The 20,889-nt window shown below is 62.1% G+C and overlaps 2 protein-coding genes across 16 annotated transcripts in view; one reads left to right on the forward strand and one right to left on the reverse strand.

Moving 5' to 3' along the window:
* The first annotated feature begins 2,356 nt into the window (after positions 1-2,356).
* Positions 2,357-7,685, forward strand: RCOR2 (REST corepressor 2). 3 transcript variants are annotated; one of them, XM_045893431.3, is made up of 12 exons: positions 2,360-3,253; positions 3,997-4,053; positions 4,327-4,407; positions 4,661-4,713; positions 4,801-4,962; positions 5,073-5,197; positions 5,290-5,359; positions 5,436-5,651; positions 5,973-6,050; positions 6,194-6,251; positions 6,391-6,620; positions 6,732-7,685. In XM_045893431.3, exons 1-12 carry the CDS (start codon positions 3,127-3,129, stop codon positions 7,044-7,046), a joined length of 1,572 nt encoding a protein of 523 aa, XP_045749387.1. In that variant the 5' UTR covers positions 2,360-3,126; the 3' UTR covers positions 7,047-7,685. The 3 variants fall into 3 exon arrangements, with proteins under 3 accessions (XP_045749388.1, XP_064432325.1, XP_045749387.1); XM_045893432.3 differs by lacking the exon at positions 6,391-6,620 and having other exon boundaries at positions 2,357-3,253; XM_064576255.1 differs by lacking the exon at positions 4,801-4,962 and having other exon boundaries at positions 2,357-3,253.
* Positions 7,686-7,902: 217 nt separating this feature from the next.
* Positions 7,903-20,889, reverse strand: part of MARK2 (microtubule affinity regulating kinase 2) — a 57,334-nt gene continuing 44,347 nt past the window's right edge. For 2 of the 13 annotated variants that reach the window (XM_064576243.1, XM_064576244.1), the window contains exons 5-19: positions 20,758-20,823; positions 20,599-20,669; positions 20,324-20,380; positions 19,404-19,640; positions 18,578-18,697; positions 18,373-18,472; positions 18,183-18,295; positions 16,850-16,982; positions 16,384-16,565; positions 15,982-16,079; positions 14,829-14,990; positions 13,939-14,196; positions 12,890-12,916; positions 10,778-10,822; positions 7,903-10,139 (exon numbers count right to left, since the gene is read on the reverse strand). In XM_064576243.1, the coding sequence (XP_064432313.1) occupies positions 9,779-10,139; positions 10,778-10,822; positions 12,890-12,916; positions 13,939-14,196; positions 14,829-14,990; positions 15,982-16,079; positions 16,384-16,565; positions 16,850-16,982; positions 18,183-18,295; positions 18,373-18,472; positions 18,578-18,697; positions 19,404-19,640; positions 20,324-20,380; positions 20,599-20,669; positions 20,758-20,823 (2,030 nt within the window). In that variant the 3' untranslated portion in view covers positions 7,903-9,778. The remainder of the gene's footprint in view (positions 10,140-10,777; positions 10,823-12,889; positions 12,917-13,938; positions 14,197-14,828; positions 14,991-15,981; positions 16,080-16,383; positions 16,566-16,849; positions 16,983-18,182; positions 18,296-18,372; positions 18,473-18,577; positions 18,698-19,403; positions 19,641-20,323; positions 20,381-20,598; positions 20,670-20,757; positions 20,824-20,889) is intronic. The other 11 variants (XM_045893424.2, XM_064576248.1, XM_064576246.1 and 8 more) reach the window with 11 other exon arrangements.

Here is a 20,889-nt window from a genome sequence, read left to right on the forward strand (position 1 = left end):
CTCTGCGGCCTGGGCCTGGGGTGGGGGGAGGATGATTCCTGACCTGGAGGCTGGGGGGAGCGGGGGGGGGGGGAAGCGGGTGGGATTTGGGGTTCCACGGAGATCAGGTCCTGTGGAGCAGCGGCTCCAGCCCGCCCCGCAGCCCCCAGGCGGCAGGGAGGGGGTGCTGTCTCTTTAAGAGCCCTCAGGCGGCTGGGAGCAGATGGCCAGGCCGGCCGGGGCCCCTTGTCCTTTGTGTGGCTTTGCACAAAAGAGGGGGCCAGCTGGGGAGGGGGCAGAGGCAGCAGGTGGGAGGGTGGGGCCTTGCCCCTCCCCCTCTTAACCCTGCGCCATTGCCCCTTGGGGAGGGAGTTGCTCACTAGGGCCACGCCTCCTCTCTGGACGCTGTGGCCCCCACAGTTGCCCCCAAACTCCTCGGATACCTCTCCCTTGTCACGTCCCACCTCCTAGGCGGAGGCTTCATCGCACCAGAGCCTAGAGACTTCCCCCTCCCCAAACTCCACGGAATAAACCTCCCCTCCTTGCCCCTAACCTCCAGAGCAGAATCTTTCTCTGGTCCTGAGCTCCGGGCTCTAGGGAGAAGTGGGAGCAGAAAGAGATTCTTACAGGGGTGGGGGCAGGGAGGGGGGCTTGAGAGGAGGGACGCCAGTGGCTGGGGGTACCTGGGGCAACCCTAGAGGAAGGAGGCCAAAATAAGCATGATGCTGAGGCCTGGGGGTGACGGTCTGGGCCCTGTACCCTAGCTAGGTATTAGCCCATAAGGAAGGCAAAGGTGGGGGGGCGGATAGGGGGCCCAACTGAGGCCCTGCCTAACTGGGGGTCCGGTGTGGGCAAGATGGAAGACTCCATCATATGAGAGGGCTGTGCACAGGGCTGGCTGCCTGCCAGCCAGGAGAGTGGAGGTGCTAGGCACTGCGAGGTGGCACCTTGCCACTCAGGAGGGGTCAGGCTGGGAGCCTCTTTTCATCCTGTAGCAGACCCCCTTAGGTCAGACCTGCCCTTGGCCCATTCATTCTCCTCCTTTGTCCAGAGCTCCCCACCCTGGGGCTTGGTGCCCAATCCATGATTTAAGAGGAGGAAAAAGGCTCCGTAGGTCTGGCCCGAGGTGTGGCGGGCAACGTGGCCGCGGGCTGGGTGGCCCCATGTGGCCCGACAGCACCGCAGTCGGGTGGGGTCGTGCCTGACTTGCCCGGCCGCCCACAGGAGCCCCCAGGACCAGGCGGCCCCCAGCAGGGTCGTGGCCCGACCGCAGGACCCCGGCCGGCTGGCCGCAGGCAGCGGGTGGGGGCGGGGATCCCTGGCTGGGCCCCGGGTTGCTTCTAAATTTAGGAATCTGATTACAGAGTGGCCGAGGAAGGGAAGGGAGAGGAGGGTGCTAGCGCAGGCTCGGCTCGGTCTGGGCACAGCGGGGTGTGCCCGGGTGGAGGTGTGTCTAGGAATCTGGGGCTCCGGGTGGGAGGGGCGGCGGGCGGGGGCTCCGGCCTGTGTGCGCCGCAGCACGTGCCCCGGGCGGCGGGGACGGGCACGGGCGCAGCTCGCAGGCTCAGAGCCGCCGCCGGTGTGTGCGCTGGCTCTTTGTGTGCCTGGCAGGGTGGCTGGGTCTGGCTTTGAAAGTCTCTGCCCACCCCCTCCCCCATCTCCGTCTGTGCCGCTCTACCCGCTTCCCGGTCTGTCACTCTGCCCGCGCTTGTCCTGGGGGAGGGGGATGCTGCTCCCAGCTGGGGTGACAGTGAACCCAGTGGGGAGGAGACCCGGCTCCTCCCACTCCCTGCAGTCCAGACCTTCCCCTACACCTCCCACTCCCCAACCCTCAGCCCCTTATGCTACTGTTTTGGGGTGCATTCTGCAGCAGTTAAAGGGAACTGAGGTGACCCCTGGGAACCCACAGATGCAGCAGAAGCTAGGCTTGGGCCCAGTAGCTAGCTCTTGGAGGAATTCATTCCTCGCCTGTCCGGCCTCCCATCCGCTCTGGCCCCCAAGGGCGCAAGAGGGAGGGGGTCCCCCTTGCGGAAGGGGGGGGCGGGGAGTTCCTTGGCAGGAAGGGAAATGGAAGGAAAAGCTGGGCTCCACCCGGGCGGGCAGGCAGGCGGCCTCAGGGCCCCCGGGGCAGGCGGCAGTAACCCGAGCCCACTGGTGTGCGGGGCTGGTGTGCGCGTGGGTGGAGCTGACCCCCGACTACTCCTTGGGGGCAGCGGGGGTCTCCCCCCGGGGGCAAGTCACGGAGCCCCGGGGGCCCACAGAGGGAAGCGCTCTCCACCCTGGTCCTGACCCCACCCCCTGGAGGTCTAGCCCCGGCCCCCAGGCCCCGCCCCCCGGGCCCTCCCTCCCACCCCAGGGCCAGATGTTCAGCTGGCGGAGGCATCGGCTGGGGGAGGGGTGCTGAGGCCGCAGCCGGCACTACTTCCCTGCCAGCAGCTTCATTGTGTGCGCGAGGAGCGAGCGGCGGCGGAGAGCGGGCGAGCGAGCAGCAGCCCGAGCGCGGCGGGGAGAGCGAGCGCGCCGGGGAGGGTGCGAGGCGGCGCCCGCGGCTGCGCTCCGCCCGCCTCCCGGCAACTCTGCCCTGCGCGACGCGCCGTGCGCGCCGTCCCGCCGCCGCCGCCGCCGCCACCGCCGGGGCCCCGCCGCCTGCCGTCGCAGGCAGGGGTCTGGTCGGGACGGGGGTCCCCGCCCGGGGACTGGGGCATCCCGGTGCAGCCGAGAGGCGTGCAGCCCGCGGGGGGCGCCATTTGCGCCGCAGCGCCCGCCCGCTCAACTGCGTGGGCGGGAGGGCGTTGGGGCTCCGGGGCGCCCCGAAGGCAGGGTGCCCCGACTTCTCCGGGGGAGCCCCAATCCCGTGGAGCGTCCAGAGCGAGCGCGCCCCAGCCGCACCGGACCTTGCGCTCATCCCCCGCGTACCCCACTTCTGCACAAACTTTTCTGACGCCCTCGCCCGTGGGGGTCGCGGAGAGCGCTGAGCTGTCCGCAGGGCTCCCGCCCCGCCGGACCCTGGCCACGCTGACCTCCTGCCTCTCGTAGCCTCAGTGGCGACCTCTCCAGGCCGGGCCGGGCACGGCACCCGAGGCGAGCGCGGCAATCACCGCGGCTCTCCGAAGGCTCCCGCGGCCCCCGGGGCAGCTGGGCGGGGTAATGCCCTCGGTGATGGAGAAGCCGAGCGCGGGCTCCGGGATCCTGTCCCGCAGCCGGGCCAAGACGGCGCCCAACGGCGGACAGCCCCACTCGGAGGATGACAGCAGCGAGGAGGAGCACTCGCACGGTGAGCCCGGCGGCCTAGGGTTAAAGGTGCACCGGCAGCGGGGACGCGAGTGGGGCGGGGGGGAGAGTAGCCGACCACGGGCGTTTTAGGCTCGTGGTTCCTGGCCCCTAGGACTGGAGCCTCTGGCTTGTTTCTTCCCCAAGCTTGGGGGCTGCCGGCACGGGGAATCTGGAACCTGGGCCCCTAGCTGCCGAGGAGGCGGTCCTGCCCACCCCCGCCCTGCCCTGCCCTGCCCTGCCCTGCCCTGCCCTCAGTCTCTGAAGGACTCAGGCGGCCCTCCTTGCCACAGTTTGGGCTCCATACCTTGCCACCTTGCAGGGGACTGAGGTCTGGCTGGGGCAGGGGCTGGAAAGACACTTCCACACCGAGCTGTGAGGCTCATGTGGTGGGGAGGAGCCTTGGATTCCCTGCAGGGCTATGGTCCAGGTCTAGGGGCAGCACCCCCCTCCCCCCAGCCAGAACAAAGGGCTCTGCTTGGCCTGGGCTCTAAACTGGCCCCTTGTCCTTGCCATCACCCCGCCCCCCCCACCCCCTCCACTATGGGCTATGACTAGGCAGGGTCTCATCTTCCAGTTTCTTCTGTGGCTGAGGGTAACTGAGGGGAAGATCAGGGAAAAGTGAGCCTTCTGGAAGGTGAGGGCGCTGGGTGGTCAGGAAGGAGAACCCCAGGCCAGCCACCTCCCCCGCCACATCCTCCTACCCCCCCCCCCCCCCAGCCCTGACTGCCTCCCCTGGCTCCACAGACAGCATGATCCGCGTTGGAACCAATTACCAGGCCGTCATTCCGGAGTGCAAGCCTGGTGAGTGGCAGGACAGGCTGCGAAGGGAGGGGAGCGGAGGGCCCATGGCTTGGCCCTGAGCCCCACCTGGGGGAGCCCTGGGCGGGCGGGGGTGGGTGGCCCGTGGCATTGGTTAGCTTTCCTGCTCTGCCTTCCTGTCTGGGTCTCTGCCCCTCCTTCCCTTCTGGGCCTCACCTCACAAGCCCCACTTCTCTGCCACCCGCTGGCCATGAGTCCAGGCCAGCGTCACCAGGCTGATCTGAATGTCTTCCCTTTTCTGCTCTTGTCTTTCAGAGAGTCCTGCCCGCTACAGTAACAAGGAGCTGAAGGGGATGCTGGTGTGGTCGCCCAACCACTGTGTGTCAGATGCCAAGCGTGAGTGGGGCAGGATCCCGGTTTGGTCACATCCCTGGGAGCTGGGGGTTTGGGTTCATGCCACTTGGTGACCAGCTCTTCTCAGAAGTGGGCTGGAGGCTGAGGTGTGTGGGTTTAGCCCCTGCGCTGGGGCTCAGGCTTGGGGTGGGGGGTGGGGTGGGCGCCAGCCCCTGGGGGCCTACCTCTGTCTGGGCAGGCTCGGGTCAGGGGTCATAACCCCTTCTCCAATACCGGCCCCCTCCCATTCCCGCAGTTGACAAGTACATTGCGATGGCCAAGGAGAAGCATGGCTACAACATTGAGCAGGTGAGCCTTGGCCCCGTAGGGATTTGGGATGGGGACAGGACAGTGCTGGGGGCAGCTGAGCCCGAGTTGTTCCCTCTCTCGGGCCAGGCGCTGGGCATGCTTTTGTGGCATAAGCATGATGTGGAGAAGTCCTTGGCCGACTTGGCCAACTTCACCCCGTTCCCCGACGAGTGGACCGTGGAGGACAAAGTGCTGTTTGAACAGGCTTTTGGCTTCCATGGCAAATGCTTCCAGCGGATCCAGCAGATGGTAAAGCCCCTTCACCCCTGCCAGCGCTCCTGAGCCCCTCCCATTCTGATGAGCCTGCCCGGGGGCGGAGGGTCTTGGGTGGGCCCCAGCCTCTGGCATTGCCCTTCCAGCTGCCCGACAAGCTGATCCCCAGCCTGGTAAAGTATTACTACTCGTGGAAGAAGACCCGCAGCCGAACCAGCGTGATGGACAGACAGGCTCGGCGGCTGGGGGGCCGAAAGGACAAAGAAGACAGGTAGGGGCCTTGGGGGCCCAGGGGCAGGGCATGCTGAGCTCTGGGGGGCCCTGGCCTCTGCCTCACTGCCTTCCTGGCCCCTGTGTCAACAGCGATGAGCTTGAAGAGGGCCGGGGAGCCGTGAGTGAGGGGGAGCCGGATGCTGGAGACCCCAAGAGAGAGGTGAGGTCTGGCCCTGCCTACCCGCCTGCCCTGGCCCTGGGCTCCGCACCACCCACCCCTCTCCTTTCCCTGGCAGCCTCTGCCCTCTCGGCCCCTGAATACCCGGCCAGGCCCCGGGAAGAAGGAGGCCCAGGGGTCTCAGTACCGCCACCACCCGCTGCGAACCCGGCGTCGCCCACCCAAGGGCATGTACCTGAGCCCTGAGGGCCTCACGGCTGTGTCAGGAAGCCCGGACCTTGCCAACCTCACGCTTCGGGGCCTTGACTCGCAGCTCATCTCCCTCAAGCGCCAGGTGGGGGCCTGAGAAAAGGGGCCGTGTGGGAGGGGGCAGCGGGCAGCCCAGGAACTACATTTTGGGGACAGCCGAGGTGTAAGGGGAGTGGTGCAGGTGCCCAGACTGCTTCTGCCTCATCCTTTAGGCTTCTGGGTAACTTGGTCTTCTTTTCTGGGCCTTTTGAAGAAACCCGTCCGGCCTGCAAGATGGGGAGAAGCCCAGTTGGGAGGGAGGAGTGAGCTGGGTGGTGGGTGGGCACAAGCCGCGTTGGTGGCGAGAGTTGGTCTTGGTGGCCTCTCTGGCAGGAGAGTGTGATGGGTCGATTCTCGGCCTTTTCAGGTGCAAAGCATGAAGCAGACCAATAGCAGCCTCCGCCAGGCGCTGGAGGGGGGCATCGATCCACTGCGTCCCCCTGAGGTAAGGTGGCTTCAGGTGTGGGTGCAGGAGGGGCTCCCCCCCCCCCGCCAGGGGCGCCAGAGGGTAGTTCGGCTTGGGGGGAGGGGCGAGGCCCTCCGTTTGCGAATTTTTGAGCCTAAAAGGCTAAGTCCTCTGCTCTCCAGGCCAACACCAAGTTCAACTCCCGCTGGACCACGGACGAGCAGCTTTTGGCCGTACAAGGTGGGTTAGACTGGGGGGCGCATGGAGAGCCCCAGGAATCTTTCCCCACCCTCCAAGGAGCTGGGGCAGAAGGGAAGGGCCAGGGAAGGAACCAGCTCTAAGGGGTATTCACACTTCGCCGCCCTTTTGATCCGTGCAGCCATCCGCAGGTATGGCAAAGACTTTGGGGCCATTGCAGAGGTGATTGGGAACAAGACTCTGACCCAGGTGAAGACCTTCTTTGTGAGCTACCGGCGCCGCTTCAATCTGGAGGAGGTGCTGCAGGAATGGGAGGCCGAGCAGGATGGGGCCCCCGGAGCCCCGGTCCCCACGGAGGAGGCCAGGAGAGGGGCCGCCTTGCCAGCCCCGGCCCTAGAGGAAGACGATGAGGTGAGGAGGGGTGAGGGAAGCCCTTCTGGGAAGTGAGGAGCTGAGCCGCCTCCACTCCTCGGTGGGGGCGCGGATGGGCTTGAGCCTGGTTTCCCTCCTCTCCCCTGTCAGGTACAGATCACCTCCGTCTCGACATCCGTGCCCCGATCGCTACCCCCTGTGCCGCCGCCGCCTCCGCCTCCCACCTCGCTGTCCCAGCCACCCCCGCTGCTGAGGCCACCTCTGCCCACGGCGCCCACCCTGCTCCGCCAGCCGCCCCCACTCCAGCAGGGCCGCTTCCTCCAGCCCCGGCTGGCCCCCAACCAGCCCCCACCACCTCTCATCCGCCCCGCCCTGGCTGCCTCCCGCCACAGTGCCCGCCCTGGCCCTCAGCCCCCACCCACCCTGATTGGGGCCCCTCTGGAGCCTCCAGCACCCTCACTCTGAGCCCTGAGGCCCTCCACCAACCGGAGGCTGCAGAACCACGTTGCTGGCCGTCCGTGGACACCTCTGGCTTCACCGAGGACAGAAGGGACTAGAGCTCTTGGCCCGGCCTTTCGAAAACCCGGAGCTGCCGGTGGGCACGGTCTGGACCTATGGGCTCTGCGCATTTCTGGCAGCTGAGCCTCTCGGCCCCCACCCCAGCCAGGGGCTGGGGCTCAGGGGCCTTCTGAGCTGACCTGAGGGTACTTTCTCTTCCTGGCTGGGGCTGGAATGGCTGCCTCCTGGTCTGCTGGGGCTTGGCCTTTGGGTCTGGCCCTTTGTGTAGAGGGGGTAGTGACCTTAGCTTGGGGGATGGGGGAGAGGACAGCCTTGGTTGTTCTTCCTCTTTCCTTTCTTTTAGCAATAAGTTGGGGTGAGGTGGGGAGGGGGCCGGAGGGGGGAGGTGGGCAGAGAGGTTCCTTCGGGGCCTGAGTGGCAGAACTGGATGGGCAGCTCTCCTGTCTTCTGGAGCCTGCTGTGAAGTGCTGAGGAGCTCTGGGGGTGCCCACTGTACCCACGGCCCGAAAGCTTAGAGAAAGGAGGGCTGGGAACATATGCAGACATGGGTTTATTTTTCAATGTTTTTAAAAAATAAAATCTTCCACGTTCGCTGAGTGTTCTCTCTTTTGGTGTGGAGGGCCCTGGGCTTGGCTTCCTGTCTGTGCCCTGAGGATGGGAGGGAGCAGCCACCCAGTACTGGCCTCCCCCAGGCCCCAGACAGGAATCCATTCTCTCCTGCAAGGCTGGCGGGCTGAGCCACATCTTGCCCACGGGGGACTGGGTCCCTGCCCGGCTGGGAGAAGAAACAGGAGGAGGCAGCTCAGATTCCAAACATTCTCTTTATTACGTGTTTGATCCAGAGGAGAAACTAAGTGCGGGTGTGGGGGGGAGTGGGGTGGGTGGGGAGGGGCCACCTTGCCTGGGAGCCCCCCCAAGAGCCACCACCCCCTCTGGGAGCCAAGCCATGCCCTCCCGGCCCCTCAGAGCACCCGGGCTGTTCCACTGGGCAGGAGGGGTGGGGAGGGAGGAGGAGAGAAAGGGAGGGAGGGAGGAAGAGCCCTTGGTCGGAGCCTGAGCCCAGAGCCTGGAGCCCCGCAGTTGGGGCTTGGGGCAGGAGGGCTGAGGTTGGCTAGGCCCCTTCCTGGGGACCCAAGGGATCGACTTGCCACGGAGCCTGGGCTGGGAGTGGGGGGGTGATGAGTAGGGGTGGAGTCATCATAAATCAAAAAAAAAAAAAATAATAATAAAATAAAAAATAAAACCCATCACAAAAAAATGTACAACTCGGGTGAGGGCAGGGGCAGCCTCTGTGCAGGACCCCCCCTCCCCCAATTTCTCAGGAACAGAAACAGCAGAGAAATAAATTAAGGGATGCAGCGGCCGCCACCAGCCAAGCGCCCATAACCAGCCACTCCCACACTGGCCGAGGAGGTTAGCAAGCTGGGAGTCACTAGGCCTATCTGTCCCCCCACCCCCTGGGAGGGCAGACGCTCCCGGCCCCCTGCTGCCCTATCCAGCCTCCCGCCAGGCGGCCCGTGGAGGCCCTGGGCAGTGTCTCCTGAGAGGAGGGGCGACAGTGTCAGGAAGAAAAGGCAAGGCCGGGAGATGAGTGGTGAGGGGAGTCACTGCTATGGAACTAGCTGGTGCCCAGATTAATGCCAATGAAGGGGGCAGGGGAGAGGAATGGCGAGGGGCTGTGCTTTCAGACAAAGGCTCTCCCATAACGGAGAGTGCCCAGCATCCCTGTTCCGGAGACTAGCAGCCCAGGCGGCCCCCTGGGGGCCGAGGAGCCTATCTGCCCTGCAGTCCCCTCCCCTCTCCCAGCCCGGGGGGGGGGTCAGCCCCGCCTTCTCCCCAGGAGGGGTGGGAGAAGATGGCACAGACTTTTGAGGAGGGGAACAAAAGTTCCCACAGCAGCTTGTGGAAGGAAATGCCCAGCTCTGGGGAAGGAGGGGCAGAGGATACAGTGTGGAGGGGGCCGGAGCCCCGAGCCTCGCTTGCCAGCCCGGGGCAGCCGCCAGCGCCCCCCTTCCCCCCCACCCCCCACCCAGGGCTGCGCAGCGCCCTGCCCCCAGCCCCTGGCCCGGCCATCCAGGCCTCCAACCCCGGGGCCTGAGGTCAGGGCAAGGCCACCTCTGGTGGTTTGCTTGGAGGGGAGGGAGGGAAGGAGAGGGGAGAAGCCCAAAGTGGGCCTGGCGGAGGGCCTGACAGGGAACTCCACCACTCTTGCCTGAGAGTGTTCCAGCCCTGAGCCACCCTCCCGGGAAACCCCACAGATCCAGTCTTGACTGTCCCAATGGGGCAGGGAGGAAAGGTGGCCGCTGGGATTTTTTTTTTTCTTTTTTCTTTTTGGTAATAAAAAATTTCTTGGTTTAGGCGAAATACTCTGTGCAACCGCAGTACCGAGGGGGAGCCCTGCCCCCCCACCCCTCCCTCCCCTTCCTTTGCCTCCTGTAGGGGAGAGGGGGGAAGGGGGACTTTCTGGGCAGGGGTAAATGTCGGGGGAGGGGGAAGAACCATCTCCCATCCCCCCCAAACTTGGAAGAAAAAACCGAGAAGGGCGGGAGGGGAGAAGTGCCAGCAGGGGGAGACACACCAATCCGTCTCCGCAGTCTCGCCCAGGTGGCTTGGAGCTGGGCCCCAGCAGCTAAGTCCAGCTGGCCCGCCTCCGTCGCCCCCCCGCTCCTGGCAGCCTGTTAAAGCTTGAGCTCGTTGGCTATTTTGGAGGCAATGTTTTTGAAGGCCATGGAGGTGCCCGATATCCGCTTAAATCGGACACCGTTGAGGGACAGCCGCGGCAGCTTGCACACCTCCATCTCCCACTGCACGAAGTTCTCGTGGCCCGGCGTGCCGTGCATGCACAGCAGCATGTACTTCTCGTGCAGCTCGCTCTGGCAGCTGTTCGCGTCCAGCACCTTGCGGATCTCCCGCATCATCTCGTTGGGCTCCATGGAGCTGGTGGTCTTCATACTCCACGTGAAGCGTAGGGAGCGCGGCTTGGCCTCCCGGAACTCCTCCTTGTCCTTGTCGTTGCCTCCACCGCCCACCACGTGAGGTCTGCGGAGAGGGCAGAGTCGGGGGGGGGGGGGGGGGGGCGGGTGTCAGGGCGGGGCCCGGGGCACCCCACCCCCTGGAGAGCCACCCTGGCAGAGGGCCCCCCGAGACCAGAGAGGAGAGCGGGAGGGTGCCCTGGAGGCAACAGTGCTGGAGGAGGGAGCAGAGGGAGGGTGAGAGGGGCGGGCAGTTTTGTGACCTCCAGCTCAGGGAGGGCAGAGAAGGGGAGGAGAAGCCAGGCCCTGGCAGGGGGGCGGGAGGGTGACAGTTCCATGCTTCTCTCTGACGAGGGGAGGGTCAGGGAGAAAAGGGGAGCACGTGCTCAACAGCCCTGAGCAGTTCACAGACTGGACGAAAAGCAGTGGCTGAGGTACAGAAAGGTGTGCTGGGCGGTGGGTAGGAATCTGTAGCCCCAACCGCCCAGCCTAGGGCTCCTGCTTCCCGAAGGCACTCGAGCTGAGAAGGGCCCACACGTACTGCAGCTGGGGCGTGGGGCTTCTCTGAGGAAAGGGAGGCCCCGAGTGGGTGGGGACAGGGCTGCACCACCGGAGGAGGAGCCAGGTGGCAGAAGGAAGAGAGCAGGAGGCTCGTGGCAAGCCCGGTGGCCTGGGCAGGGCCGGTGCTGGCTCCAGCCCTCTCACCTGAGCGTCTCCACTCGGTCTTTGCTTTCGGGTTCATTCAGGTTCCTCAAAAAACAGAGCGAGGGAGAGTTTAGTGCTGGGACCTCTCGCTCCGTCCACCGCCGCAGACCCAGGTGAGGGTGGGTCTGGTGAGGCGCCCCTGGCAGGTGAGCAGGACCCAAGCTCTAAGGCCCCATGCCCGGCACCTGGCAGGCCAACACGGCTCTGCAACGCCTCACACTGGCCCCTTGCAGCGGGGAGCCCAGCACATGGGGCCGTCCCTCGCCCCGCTCCCCGAGATGTGTGCGGGGGGAGAAGGAGCCTCTGCTTGGGCGCGGGGGGGGGGGGAATGTGTGGATGTGCAGGCACGCGCATGGAGCACACAGCCACAGCATGAGGCAGCTCCCCCCCCAGCCCCCAGCCCGGGCCTCACGCTGTGAATGGGTCTTCCACACCAGCATCCCGGGCCCCAGAGCCGCAGTCCTCTTGAAGGGAAGGGGCTGGGCTGGGGGGCGCGGTGTGTGTGTGTGGGGGGCAGACAGAAGTCTCTCTCAGGAGGCTCAAAGGGCCAAGAGCTGGAACCGTGAGCACCTGGGGATGGGTGCCTGGAGATGGGGGGAGGGAACCTGAGAAGGGACCTGAGGCCGTCCATGGACAAGCCCGCCTCCCCCATTCTTTTAGAACTCCCCTGCCTGCCGGGCTGCTAGGCCATCTGCTTGTACAGAAGGGAGGACAGAGGGCAGGGCAGGGCCAGCACCTTGGGAGGGTGGGTGGGGAAGAGGTCTGGCCCCGCTGAGCGGCTTCTCCAGCTCCTGGCTGGAAGATGGGTGCCTGGAGCCGGGGAACTGGGGCCTACAGAGGAGGGCAGGGACATGAGGAGGACAGAGGGCGGCGGCAGCACATGGAAAAGGAACACGAGGACACAACAGACACACGAATGCACACAAGCGCACTGCGAGCAGGGAGCCCGGGCTGTGCAGGGGAAGGAGCCTGCTGCTCTCCCCAGCCCCACCTGGTCCCTGCCCTGTGGGTGGAGGCGCCCTGTCGGGCAGGCCCCCACCAGGGCCTGTGAGTCAACAGCCAGCCATGCAGTGAAGAGCTGGGTGGGGAGCAGTGGGTGGAAAGGGGAAAGCCTAAGGACCCTGGCTTGGCCATTAGTCAGCTGGGTCACTGTGTCCGCCAGGTGTCCTAGCCCCAGCACAAGGCCTGGGCTGACTGCCCTGGGGAAGCAGTGCTCCCAACCCGGCCCTTGGTCTTCAGCTTGGCATATGGCCCACCCAGGCTTCCAGAGAGGATGAGGATAGAGCCAGGGGGTGGATCTGGCCTAGGAAGGGAGATGCCTGTGTGTGTGTGTGTGGGGGGGGATCTTCCACTGTTCTGCCAGGGCAAAGAGGTAGATGGCCCCAGCCTTAGAACATCCCGGCCCCTTGCCCTTTGGAAGCCACAGTCCCTATCCAGAGAACACGGGCCCAGAGAAGAGGCGTGGCTTAATTCGTCCAGATCCCGCTGGAGGCAGGAGGTGTGCTGGGTGGGGGTGCAGTGGGCCTAGTTCTGCAGGAGCTGCCAGAAGGGGGTGCTGTGCCCACTTGTGAGGCAAAGGCTCCTTGGGCCTGGAAGCGTCAGACTGAAGCCTTGGGACCCCATCGTCCCTGTGGTACCCCCAAAGTCCTGCTATCCACAGGACAGGGGCAAGAGGTCACACGGCCCTGAAGTTCAGGGGACCAGAGAAGGGAAAGACCCAGAGACCCAGAATGAGATCCCATCCCAGATGCACTTGCAACCCTCATGGAGCTTCTTCACAGCGCATGCACAGACAGGGGAAAGGGCCAGGGAAGGAACCCAGTGCTTGCAACCAAAACCCAAACCTGGGGTAGGGGTGAGGACACAATCTTAAAGGGAGAATTCCCTGAGAAGATCCCCCGTGCCTGGGGACAAGCCGTCTGCCCTGAGTGGCCGTCCAGTCAAAGGCAGTCTTCATCCCTTTAAGATGGCAGAGGGGCCACACAGACGTGGTTAGCAGACGGAGGCAGGAGCAAGAGCCAGAAAAGGGGAGTTAATGATGGAGGCAGGACACAGGACACAGACACAGATACACACACACACACACACACACAGAGCGGGCTGAACGCCTACCTTCTGGCAAACCTGAAAGACAGATTTCTAAAAAAACAAACAAAAAAAGACAAAATAAAAAAAGAAATAAAAAAAACCCAACAAGACAGTGTGTGGATAAGCAGGTGGGGAGTGGGCTTTACAGGTTCAAGGGTCACCCCATGTGTGGAAGAGCCGCTCAGCGAGACTAGAGTCCCAGACATCCTGACCTGCCCCCGGCCCCCCCACAGCCCCGTTCTCCGGGCCCGGAAAGGGGCACGGCTCTCGGCTCCTCCAGCTGAGTGAAGTGCAGCAGGAAGGGCGGCAAGCTGGCTGCTGCTTCCCGAGCTACGCCGAGGCGGGAGACGAAACGGCGCGATGGAGACGTGGAGCACCCCACCAGGCACGATGGCTTAGGTGCACCATAAGAATCAAAGCTGTCTCTTTGGGGTGGCCAGGGGCCAGGTGTGAGAAACCTCATGAAGAGAATCCCCACCCTGCTTGCCACCTCGGAAAGCATCAACCCACTGGGCTGCGAGGGAGGAGGCTAGCTCGGCCCCCACCAGCTACTTCATTTATGGCCTTCATCAGAGCGAGCCCCGGGTAGGAGGACGCGGCTGAGGCCGAGGGAGCGACTGCAGCCGGACCTACCCAACTGGGTGGGGGGAAAGGAGGTCAGAGGGGGCGAGACAGAGGACCAGGAAAAACTCTCCTTGCCGGCCCAGCCTGGCTGAGGCCTCATGACTTTGCAGCTGCGTCACCAAATATAAGTTTCCATGGGAACCCAGGAGAGAAGAGGGGGGCTTTTATTTTAGCATCTGAGTTCACACTCTCCTAGAGAGGAGGCGGCATTGGCCATCTGCTCTCGGGGCCAGAGAACGAGGGCTGTGTACAGGAGCTGGGGAGAGCCTGGGAGGGACGGACGGGTCTGGGATCGTGAGGTGCTGACAAAGACCCAATTCCTTAGGCTTCCCAAGGCCTCTTCTAACCCCAAGACCCAAGCCTAGTGCTGGCAGTCCTCATCCCCCGCCACCCAGGCAGGTAGGAATGCCGGGCCTCATTCTCTCTGCCACCCTAAGCCCCCTACTCACCTGCGTACAAACTTGGAAGTGAATTTGCTGAAGATGCTCCCCGAGGCCCCCCGCCGGCCCTGGCTGTTGCCAGAGGGAGAGGCTGGGGTCACACCGTAGGGCAAATTCTGCTGGTCCCGCACCTGCCGGAGCTGTCCAGCGTGGAAGGTGCTTCGACTGGACACACCCCGGGGGAAATTAGTTCGGTCTGGGGCTCCACCACTGCTGCTGATGTTGTGGGCGGAGGGGGAGGCGACAGGGACACGCTGGGGGGCTGTGCTGTGGGAGAAGAGGTGGGGCGGAGGAAACGCATCAGGGCATAAGCACGCCATCAGCACCGAGCACCTGCAGCACCCCGGGCTGGGAAGAGGGAAGGGGATGCTAGGGCAGAGGCAGCCATCACAGAGGACACAGAAGGAAGGGGTGTGACCACTGAGGACACGGGAAAGGAGAACATCTAGGTGGAGGTGGAAGGAGATGGTCTGGGGGAGGGGGGGAGGCGAGGGAGGACACGTGTGTGGACAGCAGTATAGGCCGGAGAGAAGTGGCTCCTTGGAGCTAGGCACACTGGAACCTCAAGGGGACAATGTTGACCAACCCTCAAGGATTGAGTCCCTTTGGTGCTGACTGTCCCTGGGGTCCTAAGGAAGTCCAGGAAGGCTCAGAACAAAAAGGCTTCCTTCTGGAGCCTCGGGATGGCTTCTGAGAGGGAGAACTGGAGGAAAAGAGGGGCATTAAGCTATTTTTCTGTTCTCTCTACTTCCTGACTATAGGGGACAGAGCCATTTCTTGTGGCTAAGATGCCAAGAACAGAGCAGGAACCCCGGGTCGGGGTGGGGGGGGAAACGTGGGGGGCAGGGGGTGGGGCAGGCTGAGGGCACCCGGTGCGCCAGCTGCCCCAGCACACTTGCCTGGGCCGCGGCACCTCACAGTTACTGTCCGTGGGGGGCAGCCCAGTGGCCTTGTTGGGGTGCACGGAGGCCGACATGGATTTCTGGTGCTGGCGGGGCCGGGCCGCAGAGACCGCGGCGGAAGCAGAAGCCGTGGAGGCCCGGGACCCTGGCATGGTTAGGCTAGGAGACAAAAGCAGCGAAGAGGCCTGGGTTAGGGGTGGGTGGGGCAGGAGGCTCAGGTTAGGAAGCAAGGGCAGGGCAGAAGGGCCAGAGCTGTGCGGGGGGCGGGGGAAGCCTTGGCAGGATGCAGGTCAGGTCGGGGGAGCAGTGATGGGACTCCAGTCAGAGCCGAGGAAGGCAGGGCTGGGAAGTGGAGGGTGGGTGAGGAAAGTGAGGCAGGCCAAAACGTGGGGGAGGAAACCAAAAGTGCAGGAAAGCCGACAGGAGGTAACTGCCTCCGGGTAGCGCTGGTCTCCTAGGAATTCTAAGAACAAGGATGTTTTGTCGACAGAAAGAGCAGGGTGTTGCTAAGGGGAATTTTCATTAAGCTCAGAAGAGGAGGAGCCAGGAAGGCAACACACCAAGAGATGCTGGCGGTCAAGGCTAAGGGGGGATCTGTTCTCCCAGGCACAGCTGGGGTCACCCTCAACATGTACACCCCTCCGGTGGGCAGCTCTGGGCTCTGCTCTGAGCTGGGGTCCCCCAAATAAAGCCTCAGGCGCTGATGCCGAGAGGAGCATGGTTGCCATGCCCTGGCTGCAGTCAAGAAGCAAGAAGGCAGGGGCGCCGGGCTGGCTCAGTCAGAAGAGGTGTGACTCTCGATCTTGGGGTCATGAGTTTGAGCCCCACATTGGGTGGGGACATTGTTTAAATAAATAAATAAATAAATAAATAAAAAGAAGAAGAAGAAGAAGCCAGAAGGCAGCCGAGATGACCCTAGAGTCTCCCTCGGTCCGCCCACTGCAAGGAGCAGTCCCAGGAGCACAGGGGAGAGGAGACTGGGGGTGGGGGGGTGAGCAGGAGGAGGTGCTGGTGTGTGGACAAGCTGGACCGGACAGAGCCAGGACGGAACTCCAGGGAGCAGGGAGGGGAGGTGGGGCTGCCGACAGACGTCACTGCTGTGAGAGATGGTTCTGGGGCAGCGTGGTGGGCAGGGCCTGGGTCGGCTCACCTGTCTTTGCCGTTTTGGATGGAGGCCTGGCCAAGGCTGGCCCTCTCCAAAAGTGGGGAATTCCTGCTTCGATTTGTGCTGGTGGAGAGGATGCTGTTCTGTGGGGAATAAAGGGCAGAGCTGTATCACAGAAAACCAAAAAGTTCTTCTGTTCACAGAACTGGCTTTCCCTCTGCCTTCCGGCAGGAGCAGACAGGGGTAGAGAAAAGAAAGGATTCTGCTTTTCCTCTTGGGGGGAGGCTTTCTACAGTAAGCCAAAGTGGCCCGGGAGGTAAGATACAGTGGGCGGTGGGTGGCCAGAGGGAGCTGCCTGGAGGGGGCTGGCTCCACTGCAGAAGGGGAGCTAGGTGGTGGGGAAGCAGGAGTGGGGCTGGCTGGTGGGGGACCCGGAGGGATGCTCACCGTGGAGGGGGTGGGGGTGGTCTTCTTCCTCTCCAGGCCGGGCAGGGGGCTGGCAGGCACTTTGGCTGTGCTGCTGGCCTTCCGCCCTGACTCCCGGTCTTCCTCAGGCCGCTTATTCTCTGCGTTGTTACTCTGCGTCTTCTTAGAGTAGGAATTAGACGTGGGAATGGCAGGACCAGCTGCTGGGCCAGAGGGACGGTGGGAATGGGTAAGGGTGAGGGGCCCACGGAGTGCCTGAGACACACACACACACACACTCTCTCTCTCTGCTCTCCTACAGTCTTGCCAGCAACTTGGCAAACCCCATGTCACAGAGGGTGAAGGGAGTTAAGTGGCTTGGCCTAAGGCTAGTAAGTGGCTGAACTGGGACTGAAACTCGGCAGTGTCATCCCAAGCCCCCAGAACCTGTGTCCTTTCAGGAGAGGAGTGAGTCCCCACCTGCAACCCCCACCCCCCAAGCACTCACCTTGGTCACTGAAGCGTCGCTGCTTGGGGTTGGCCGAGACACTGCGCTGTACCTTGTGGGAGGGGGAGGGGGCACTGCTATTGGTCAGATCAGCTGAAGGCCGGGGCTTCAAGGTGATGGTGTCGCCCTCCAGCTGCAAGCAGAGAAAAACCCGGGCAGAAGCCATTGGAGATGTGTACAGATGGACCCACGTAATTACACACAGTCCCGCCTGACAGGAAGCCACCCCAGACTCACATGAGACATACTCCTGCAGGATCCAGGTGTACCTAAACACTCCTTGAGACACACATGCCCCAGCAAAGATCCTGACAGAGCCAAAGACACCCCCCGCCCCGGCCCCCAGCACACCAAAGACTCCCTGCCCCCAGAGAGGGATATACATGCCCCGAAGAACACACATTCAGGCTCAGAGACCACACCCTCCTGCTCCCAACTAGATATACTTCCTGAGCAGGCTAAGGTGAGAACCGAGAGAGGGAGCCCAACACTACCAGGGGGAGAGCAGGGAGGCCAGGAGTGCATGTAGGGACATGCAGATGGTGAGCAAGACCCCACTCCCACACAAACCCACGGACTCACACACAGACATGGTTACCCAGACGGGGAGAAGAACAAACACGATAACTCCAGATGAATAGACAGGAGGATGGACATAACACGCACACAGATACCCACAGCCAGACATAAGCACTAGGCAGAAACAACACAAAGACTCAAGACTCCTACTAGAAAGGCACAGAGACCCACACACCCGAACACCCAGAGGTGGACACTTCCAGATGCAGAGGGACACAAACACATGGAAACAGACACAAAGATTTCTAGATCAACAAAGAACTGATCCTGGGGCGCCTGGGTGGCTTAGTCAGTTAGGTGTCTGCCTTCAGCTCAGGTCATGATCCCAAGGTCCTGGGATTGAGCCCCATGTCTGGTTCCCTGCTCAGCGGGGAGTCTGCTTCTCCCTCTCCCTCTGTCCCTCTCTCCCCACACTCGTGCTCTCTCTCTCAAATAAAATCTTTAAAAACAAAACAAAACCAAAAAAAGACAAAGAACTGATCCAGCCTTATCAGCACAGAAGGGACCAGATCTACTCACCCACATGGAAACCTAGGCCCAGGCCTAGACCCCACTAGCTTTCCTATCCATTCCATGAAGGAGACCAGTGAAAGCAAAGGCCAGAGAGCCTTACCCACCAGTGCTGAGGCTTAAAATTTGTCAGCAGAGAGCGCATACCTACTCAGAGAGGAGCTCCTGCCCTCAACGGGTACCAGAACGGGGGTGCTACGGACAGCAAAGCTGGCTGGCAGGGGAAAGAGGAGGGGGCACACACCTCAGAGCTCTTGTAGCCCAGGAGCAGATAGGTGGCCATCACCTCGTTGTACCTCTGGCCCACCAGTGAGTCCTGGATCTCTTCCCGTGTGTAACCCATGGACACCATCAATTCTGCACAGGGGGGACATATAGTTAAGGCTGGTCCTGAGTCCTAGGGAGTTCAAGCTCATAACTCAGCAGAGCCTCACCTGTCCGCCGGGGGTCCTTGTAGTCAGGGAGTGGCTCCACATAAGGCTTTAATTCATCATCTTCATGACCCACATTCATCCATCGATCTTTCATGATTTGCTGGGGAGCAAAAGGAAGGGTATGGGCAGGGAGGAAGGAGACTCAGCTTGGAGGTGTCCCTGGGAACCCTGGACTTTCCAGCCAGCTGGGCTCCAGGCTGCTCACCTCTAAAGTGCCTCTCTTGCTGGGGTTGAGAATGAGAAATTTCTTAAGCAGGTTTTCACAGTCCGTGGACATGTAGAACGGAATGCGGTATTTTCCCCTCAGTACCCGTTCCCGTAGCTCCTGAGGTAGGAGGCAAATTTATTTTATTATTATTTTTTTTAAGTAAGCTCTACGCCCAACGTGGGTCCTGAACTCACGACCCTGAGACCAATGGTCGCCTGCTCTACCAACTGAGCCAGCCAGGTGCCCCAGTAGGAGGGAAATTTAAATCACCCCAAGGCCCAGGGAAGAAACCTAATACAAAACCTTCAGCTCCTGAGAGCGAAAGACTGACCAGGCAGACACACATGAAACATGGCAGGAGGCAGAGAGCCCGAGACAAGGCACCCCACTAGAGAGGCACTGAGGTCAACACCCTATGCCCATTAGCTTGACCAGCCTGAGGCCTGCCATCCCAAGCACCTTGGAGGGGTGAACGGATATACCATCTATCCTATCCCTTGAGGAACGAATGGAGGTCATTACACTGGGCACAGAAGACCCCGTGTCCGCTGCTACCCTTAGCAAGCCCGTCTCCGAATTGGGGACGGGCTTGGGGAAAATGCAGAGGTGGCAAGTGTGAGAGAGCTCAGGGGTAAGCCCAGAAGCCAAGAGTGGAAAGGAGAGGCAATAAAAATGATCTAAGCCTCGGGCGCCTGGCTGCCTCAGTCGGCAGTGTGCGATTCTTGATCTTGGGGTTGTGAGTTTAAGCCCCATGTTCGATGTAGAGATTACTCCAAAATAAAATTTGAAAAAAACAAACAACTAAGTCTTCGATTCACTCCACCTTGAGGTTCTGTCCATCAAAAGGCAGGGATCCACTGACCAGTGTATACAGGATAACTCCCAGGCTCCATACATCCACCTCGGGTCCATCGTATTTTTTGCCCTGGAAGAGCTCTGGGGCAGCATAGGGGGGACTGCCACAGAAGGTATCCAGCTTGTTCCCAAAGGTGAATTCGTTGCTGAAGCCAAAGTCTGCAATCTTAATGTTCATATCAGCATCCAAGAGCAGGTTTTCTGCCTGGGAGGTAAGATGGAAAATATCAGGACCAAGCGGACCAGAGTAAGCCACTGAACAGGAAGGAGCCGGGGGGGATGGGAGCACAGACAGGAAGCCATCCTCAGTCTCAGGACTTTCTCCACCAACGCCAGGGCAGGCCTTCAGTCAGTGTGAAGAGGCTGGGCTGGAGGAGGGCAGCGCAGGTCCCCTCACACAGGCAGCCACAGGCTGGGGGGCGGGGAAGGGGGTTCTGGGGGCTCTGCCATGTCAGGCTCGGGTTAATCGCAGTCATGTCTGCCAGGACTCGGGGGACAGGAACCTCCGAGGTAGTCTACTCTCTAACATCTCAGGGAAAGCGCTGAGCGAGTGCGCACCCGCGAAGAGCTGTGGGTCAGTCAACATTCTGCCCTCGGTCAGCGGCCAGGCTGCCTGAAGGTGCAGAACCTGCGGTGCTCCCGCCACGCCTGGCAGCCCTGGAAGACGATGTGCCCAGCGACGAGACCCTCTGTTGGCTGGCTGGAATGAGATCTAAGTCCAGTCGTGAGGCCTGTGTCAGAAGCAGCCCTAGGGGCTTCCTCATCATCTCCAAAAAATTAAAAACTGGAGTTTCCTTGAACACTCAGGGCCTGAGGGTTATGGCATTGGTGACAGAGGGTGAAAGACCCAGCCCCAACTCAGACACAGGGCACGAGAGCACGCCTCACCTTTAAGTCTCTATGAACAATAAACTTCTGGTGGCAGTATTGCACGGCAGACACTATCTGAAAGGAAGGAAGAAGGGTTAGCCCAGTGGCATCTGAGGGCGGGCCATGGGACTCGCAGACCTGTGATCCCGTGACCTAGTTCTAAGCTGCCACAGCGGCAGGCAAAGCCCAAAGGACCCTCCACAGGCCACTTAGAGAGAGGCAGCTCCTTCTTATATGCCAAATCCCAAGAGGCAGAGGTCGGGCCCATACTCTGCAAAGGGAGCCACACCCACCTGGCGGAATTTGGCTCGAGCCTCTTTTTCTTTCATCCTGCCATGAGCCACCAGGTAGTCAAACACCTCTCCTGCAAGACACAGGGGTGGGGTCTAGGTCGGAGCTTACTGGGGCTGGGGGACAGGGGGGCACACAGAAAGAGGCAGTCCCACACCTACCTCCACTGGCGTACTCCATGACAAGGTACAGAGTTTTCTCAGTCTCGATCACCTCAAATAACTTAACTATAAAAGAAAAGGCCAAGTCACCAGTCAGAGAAGTAGTAGAGGCCACACTCTGAGGCCCAACCT

Source organism: Mirounga angustirostris, unplaced genomic scaffold (assembly GCF_029215605.1).
Source record: "Mirounga angustirostris isolate CCGP_5_RB_7025 unplaced genomic scaffold, mMirAng1.0.hap1 SCAF_13, whole genome shotgun sequence".
Lineage (NCBI taxonomy): Eukaryota > Metazoa > Chordata > Mammalia > Carnivora > Phocidae > Mirounga > Mirounga angustirostris.

Bases quoted from the DNA above. Each gene is read 5' to 3' on its own strand.
- RCOR2 (XM_045893431.3), top strand. From the start codon at position 3,127: ATGCCCTCGGTGATGGAGAAGCCGAGCGCGGGCTCCGGGATCCTGTCC. The intron at 3,254-3,996 runs GTGAGCCCGGCG...CTGGCTCCACAG, and splicing joins CGAGGAGGAGCACTCGCACG to ACAGCATGATCCGCGTTGGA. The intron at 5,652-5,972 runs GTGGGGGCCTGA...CGGCCTTTTCAG, and splicing joins TCATCTCCCTCAAGCGCCAG to GTGCAAAGCATGAAGCAGAC.